Source organism: Penaeus chinensis, chromosome 27, assembly GCF_019202785.1.
Source record: "Penaeus chinensis breed Huanghai No. 1 chromosome 27, ASM1920278v2, whole genome shotgun sequence".
NCBI lineage: Eukaryota > Metazoa > Arthropoda > Malacostraca > Decapoda > Penaeidae > Penaeus > Penaeus chinensis.
The window spans coordinates 672,654-679,856 of record NC_061845.1 but is presented as its reverse complement, the minus strand read 5'-3'; the positions used below and the strand labels follow the sequence as shown (position 1 = coordinate 679,856).

The 7,203-nt window shown below is 34.8% G+C and overlaps 1 protein-coding gene across 4 annotated transcripts in view; it reads left to right on the top strand.

The window, feature by feature from the left end:
• Positions 1-5,904, top strand: part of LOC125039251 — a 19,860-nt gene extending 13,956 nt beyond the window's left edge. For 3 of the 4 annotated variants that reach the window (XM_047633059.1, XM_047633057.1, XM_047633060.1), the window contains 4 exons: positions 1-116; positions 935-1,092; positions 2,757-2,813; positions 4,645-5,904. The exon at positions 1-116 is cut by the window's left edge and continues 2 nt beyond it. In XM_047633059.1, coding sequence (XP_047489015.1) covers positions 1-116; positions 935-1,092; positions 2,757-2,813; positions 4,645-4,701 — 388 coding nt within the window. In that variant the 3' untranslated portion in view covers positions 4,702-5,904. The remainder of the gene's footprint in view (positions 117-934; positions 1,093-2,756; positions 2,814-4,644) is intronic. The other variant, XM_047633058.1, reaches the window with a different exon arrangement.
• The last annotated feature ends 1,299 nt before the right edge of the window (positions 5,905-7,203 follow it).

Here is a 7,203-nt window from a genome sequence, read left to right as displayed (position 1 = left end):
CGGCCCTAACGCTAGTCTTGCTGGGTCCGCCCTGCTGCCAGATGACTTCACCTCCTTTTCTTTTCGAGCTAACAATAAGGATAATTTTGTGGTCATTTTGCAATACAGCAGACAAGGTACTGTGTAATTGTGTATCTTCTTTCCATTATGTTTTACGTACCTTTTATATGTAGAAAAAGAATACGCATGAGAATGAATTACTAGGTGATGAAGGTGGTGCGTTTCGATTAAATTTTCATAGAAAGAAAAACATTTATGTCAGCAAGGTTACAAGGTGTATATACAATACAGGTTTTCATTCCCTTATCCCAATGCCGAAACCTTTTAGCTGAGTGTAGAGCGTATAAACACACTGTTCCAGAGTTTTACAGAATGCATTTTGTACGAAATAAAATGTAATACCGTAGCACATCTGTGGTATTAATTAATAATTATTTCGTCATTTATGATATCATATCGATGTTTTTCCCAGTACTCTACTCTATGAATAAACTATATATGTAGTCTTTATCCCACTTAGCTTGAGTTTTCCTTTGATTATGCTTAGGTAGTAAAGTGTGATAAAGGGGCGCTGTCCCAGACCTCGGCGGGGAGCTAGCTTTACTTACGGAATCCCTAAGGCAACAGCAATCATAACCGTAACAAGCAACGGGTCACGAATGTCAAGTTTCGTTATCCTGCCAGCACATGTACTTCTGAAGATTCTTTTTATCAAGCACACATTTTCCGCTGAGAAGTCATTCATCCTCATCTAAAACTTCTGCGTTTGTCACAACGACCGTTTTCAGGCCCATTTCACCAATTGATATTCATATAAATATAGTGAAATAATTTTGATATCATAGAATCACAGTCCTTATACTATGACAGGAAGTACTCAGTTCTGTTTGATGCATTCATTTTCTGCAGTGTTATAAATACAACTTCTTAACAGATGAAGTGGAGGAAAAAGTTTGCCCTGCGACGAAAGACCTCGTCACCAATCCAGCCAACGCCGAGTCCCATGGATGGAAGGCGGCGGCGATTGCGTGCGCGTCGTTCAACGTAGTTCTTCTGACAGCTGTCATTGTTCTTACTGTGATACTCATCAAGGTATTTCGAAGAGGAAGTTGCACTGCTTGATTTCTGCAACTTGAATCAGTTGATATACATGCACCTACACACACCTACATATATAAATGCATATACACATATACACATGTATAAAATCATATGAATTTGAATTAATAACTTCTCACTACGAGAGACGCACATGACGTATTTCGACATCTACAAATATATATTTCTGAAGAAATGAGTCAGGTACATATCTTGCACTGTAAATTTATGAATTCTCATTCACACCTTTCTTCTACATTTATCAAGTTGAACTCCGCTCCCGAATACGTACACAAAGTTTGGTAGTGTTACCAATGCTGATATTATTTTGTATCGCATTTTTAAGTATATTCTGCTTTGCGTTTGTTTGTAACTAAATTTAACTAGTTCTAAAAGTCGCGGGGCGTGGCCCTTGGGAGGGGCAAGCCAGCCTTTGTGGGGGTAAACAGTCTTGTAAGGGGGCACAGGCGCCCCACCTAACAATGCATTTGTTCATATGTCTTAGAACTATCATTCTGCGTTTTATATATAGCAAATGCTGTTAATTTAGCTTCGATATTTCTACGCTAAATTAGGCATTTCGGGGTCGTTTTTATTGATTTCGAAAGTGTGGTAGGATTCTTTTGTCATTTTTATGAGAGACAACGAGATAGCATTTCTCCAATGTTTTTTTTTTCACTTTTTAACCTAAGAAGTCTCATTATTTTGATAAGCCTTACCCAAAAAAACTGATGTAAACTGTGTATTTGAAAACGTAATTACTGTGATATATTCAGCTATCGTGATATACACAGTGAATTTATAAAAGTTCATAAAAATGGCCCTAGATATTTTTTGTTATTATTATCATTATCATAGTTATTATGATTATTATTATTATTATTACCATTATCATGAGGTCGAGCGTTGTGGCGTGGGTGAGGTATTATATTTTTCGGACACTAAATTACTTTTATTCGCTTTCCGTGGTACAGAACCCTTGGCCACCTGCGTCCCACTATTGCAATGGAATGATCGAATAAAGACATAGCCAGAAACAAAGAAAAGATTAAAGGAACGTATATAATACTACTACTATTACTAATAGTAATAATAATAATAATAATAATATTGATAATAATAATATTGATAATAATGATATTGATAATAATAATAATAATAATAATGATAATGATAATAATAATAATAATAATAATAATACTAATGATATGATGATAAAAAAATAATAATAAAAGTAATAGTAATAATGATAAGGATAGTAATCAGGATCACAACAGTAATAATGATAACACTGATAATGGTAATAATCATAATAATATTATGATGATGAGGATGAGGAGGATAATAATAAAGCCCACTGGACCACAGTTACCACTCTAATGGCGAAGGCTGTGAATGCGAACACGGAGTCTTGGCTTCCGCATAAAATGTCCAAAAGTTCGTTAATAACTATTACATTTGTAATTAGGTTAAATTTTGCAAAACTATTAATTTATAATTTTGATATACATGTGTATCAACGGTTGATATTGATTAGTTACGCTAATCGATGCCGAAGTCGTATGTAAACAGTAGTACATAACTATTTGTACAAAATCACATATGTTGTAATAATAGAAAAAGATACAGCAGTATTTGTTTCTTTGTGTCTTTGTCAGATAAAGAATGCGTCATTTGACAGTTCGCATGCAATAGCCAAATCTTCAGCATCACAGGTAAGAGTGTTTAACTACTCTGTGTTATGAATGCTAATTTCCCTTCTTTTACAAACCGAAATCATTTTGACGGTTCCTATAACAATATTAAAATCTTCCAAGCGACACACAATCAAAACATACTCTAATGCGTGTGTATCACACACACGTATAGTCGCATTCACGTACACACAATTGAGAGAGTTTGTATGCCATTCAGTATGTTCAGCTAGTTCCGTTATGACAGCATGTTTTAATTTTATTTTTGCAGCACAGATCTTTCCTATTACCACAACGGAAAGTGTTCAATATTGGGTTATTGATTCTTAAAAAATGGCCTTCTTATTTCTTTAATAAATCAATCATCTTGAGAAAGGACAGTGTGGGTCATTTTCTAGCTTTGTTATCTGCCACAAGCTTATCCACACACATTTTTTGCAAGGGATCCCCGGCCACGAGGTTATAAAAAAAATATTGATATGCGAAGAGACGGATATAATGAAGCAGATCTCACTTTTGTTCTTAATATTGTGTCCATACGCAAACACACACTCCGTGTCTCATACATAGAAATGAAACATACAAATACCAACACATAGACATCAATCTTTGCCATATGAAATTCCTTCTCATCCCTCGGGTCGCATGAGGACACCGGAATGACAAAAGTACTGCCAAAGATTCTGAAGCCCCTCCCTCTTCTACACTTGCACCAGTCTGAACGAAAATTAGATTGAAGGAGGGTTGGCAAGAAATAAAGTACAATTCTGCGCGTGTCCAAGGAATAGACCAAGAGTGGGTTCAGGTCTTTCAGTACCTAGGGGTATGGGTCGACCAGAATATTTCTTTCTGTAAGGAGGTCCAGTACCTATTTAACAAGGTAAGACTGTCTGCTATGTGAGCAAAGACCGAGTAGGACACAAAGTACTAAGATCATTCTATGTACTGTCACGAGTGAAAGTTCCTGAGCCCCCTTTGCCTCTTAGTCTGTGCAACAGGTTACATGCAGTATGAGGATTGGCGGATAAGGGTCTGCACGGAGGGATGTTGCCGTGAGGTCACGCCCATTGGCTCACAGCAGATTGTATCGTACGAATTTGTTACCACTTTTTTTTTTCTTTGAAGCCCAAACTCTTTTATGATCCCCTCCTCAAAAAAATATTTCTGGAAGTGCCTTTGGTCAGAATAGAGTATTGGGATAAATTCAATTTATTCCATCTTTATTACTTCACTGAACTTTACACTGCCAGTACAAAATATTCGTTTCCCTTCACCATCCTAATACTTAGTCGAATCTTGCTGACCAACATTGGCAATCAATATGCGTAATGGCATAGAATTCACAAAAAGTGTGCTTGTTTAGGCGACATCAGATCCCCCTCCACACTTCTCAGTTGGTCATTGTTGTAATTAAACACTTCACTGTGACAGTGAAGTGAAGTGAAGATTATATGAAGATGAAGATTCTTTGCATAAAAGAAACTATCATAAAAGGATATAGAAACGGTTATTATCAAGATAATCTATACTAATCATAAAACAGCAACCAAAAGACATGTATACACACAAATATACTCATAAGCAATGAACACACACAGTGTGGTAAGATATTAGTAGGTAAGAATTCGAATAGCATCCCTGTGAAATTTACAGAGAAACGTTCTAAGTACTCTAACCGGTGTTATGTCACACTTTTTGCATAATATTTTGTTAAGTAATACATCAAATATAACCACAAAATATGTTCCATAGGTTGAAATATAAGGATTTTCAACCTGCTATAGTGTTTTTATATTTACCATTTTTCATTTGTTATTGGTTTACTATTTTCATTTTTTGCTTTTATTTCCAGAATAGAGCAGATGAACAAAATCGTATGAAATCACTGAAGCTTTTAGACAACCCTTAATTAAGAAGAAGAGAGAAAAATCCACGCAGGGCAGTGATCAATCTGAGGAGTGTGAAGCACTATTTTTCAACGAGGTGATTTTCTAAATTCTCATCTCTAAGCTTTTATGGTTATTTTTCTGTGTTTTCCCCACTGAGTACTACAGTTGTGGAAAGATATTTTGGTAAGGTAATCCACCAAGTGGCAACAGCTAACTCGTAGTAAAGATTATTTATGAATGAATTGTGTTGTGTGTGTCTGATTGGTGGGAGGTCATGGCTGATTTCCCTGTTGATTTTCCTATCCTTCTAGTCTAGTAAAGGGGAAGGAAGTGATATCAATATCTATATGATGTACATGAACAGATAAAAGTCGAATTATTGCATGAATAATTGCTTTATACATACCATCAATAAATAGCTGATGAATTAATTATAAATATCTATACCGCCACTCCATTTTTCAAGAACATTTAAAAGTAAAAAAGCTGATATATAATTTTCGATATTATATATTGATAATTTAAGATTTGCCAGCTTTCCCTTTACTTCTTGGTGAATGCCTCAAGTTCCTTTATAATCTTCTATAATATATAATTTATTATTATGCTGTATGCGAGCTTTTTTACTACTTATCTTACATGCGGCCTCCCTCACCATGCTGGAAGTGTGAAAAATAGCCGTGGCAGTACTTTTAGTATTACAGCGATATATGTCCTTTTTTTAGTTACTAAACAAGCGTTTATCGAGGGGACCGTCACTACCTTGGGTCACCTTGGGCTATATTGTACTTATTGTTTTCTTGCATGTTGCTGTTAATCATAAGACTCTTAACTAAGTCTTAAGAAAAGATCAGTATGAAATAAAAAATTATGACATTGTTTTAAGTCATGATAAAGAAAGTGAACATTGGTTTAAAATTCATTTCACTGAATATGAGCTGCCATCTACTAGTTCCTGCACATTTAATTATAGCAATTTAGTAGAAGCTTTTATTTTTCCCAAAAAAAGGCAAATGTAAGCCTTCGATTGGGAAACTGTTTTGGGCAGACTTTTTTCAAAGAATTTGTTACATCATTTCATTTTGAACGCGTTGCTATGAATCACTCCTGCCGAAAAATAAGATATTGGAGAAGGCAGATTTTAAAGCAATATATTCATGCTGCTGTATCTTTGAAAGAACAATTTTGAGATAAAATATACTTTTTTCAATATCAAAGTGTTCTGTGTGACCATTATTTATCCCCTGGTATAAGCCCCAAGAAAAACAAAATCATAAAACCTGAACTAAAAAATAACACTATATAACTATATATGACAATTATTATGTAAAAGCATTTTCCCATCCCATGTGCAAGACAAAGCGACCTCAGACTTAACTTTAACTTGTTTATAGCTTTATAGGAAACAAACACGTGTCTGCTGCATCTCTGTCGAACTGTTTATTTTTCACGGCAAATGGAGGGTCGGGGGTGACAGTGACATCACTATATACAGACTGACAAAGTTAATAAAATATAATCCTGCCCAAATAGTTGAAGACTAAATAATTTGGTTAAAACGAGAAACTAGGAAATAATAAAAATACTGGACTTGAGTAAAACAGTACATAAAATGAAAGTGCTAATCTTAATCACTATAAGTGTTAATGATAATTATTGAGATGTTTATATGATTTTTGTTTAGAATTTAATAAAACAAGGAAACTGATGATGCCGACAAAGAACTACAGTTAAAAAGTAACCATTATTATAAACGAGAACCATCAAAACAGGCAAATCAGAACAAAAAAGAAATTACGAAAATCAAGGATAAAATAAATACATAAAAAATGTAAAGAATAAAAGGCGGGTGGGAAAATGCTGCGTCGACCAAGGCCCGTATTGGCCGAGCAGGTAGCGCGCGGGGGAGGATGTTCGCCGCGCAAGAGGTGTGCGAGAGTGGCTGGCAATACTGCAACAATAATGATGATGGAAGTAAACAATGCACGGAATTATTTTGAAATTAAAATGATATCCATGAGAAATTAAGAATACAGGATGTGTACTTTTTCCACCGTCTCTGTTTAGTTCAGTACTCTTTGGGATATCCCCTGTAGCTAAAGTCATGTCAATCGAGTTACGTTTTGTATAAAGAGAAAATATATATGTTTTAGGATTCACAGCTCTCCAAACCATATTCTCTTTACCAGTGAGTTAGGATCAGTACATTGTGACGATCGATTTTGAATGATAATCTTAACGTCTTTCTAAGCACAGTCAATAGACTATATAATAAATGCTACCCTTATAAACAATGTACACATCTGCCAAGAGGCTGTTCAATTCTTAGATCATCAGTGGTATATTAAACTCAATACAAAGCAAATGCAACCTTTTTATGATGCACAGATTAGAACTAATAACACACAGCTACTACAAGTAATATCACAATAATCTAACAAAAATCATGAGAGAAGCTAAATCAAGATGTTATTGTAAATGTTTCTTAAATTTAGAATGAAATGAAACTTAGAACCTTGTCG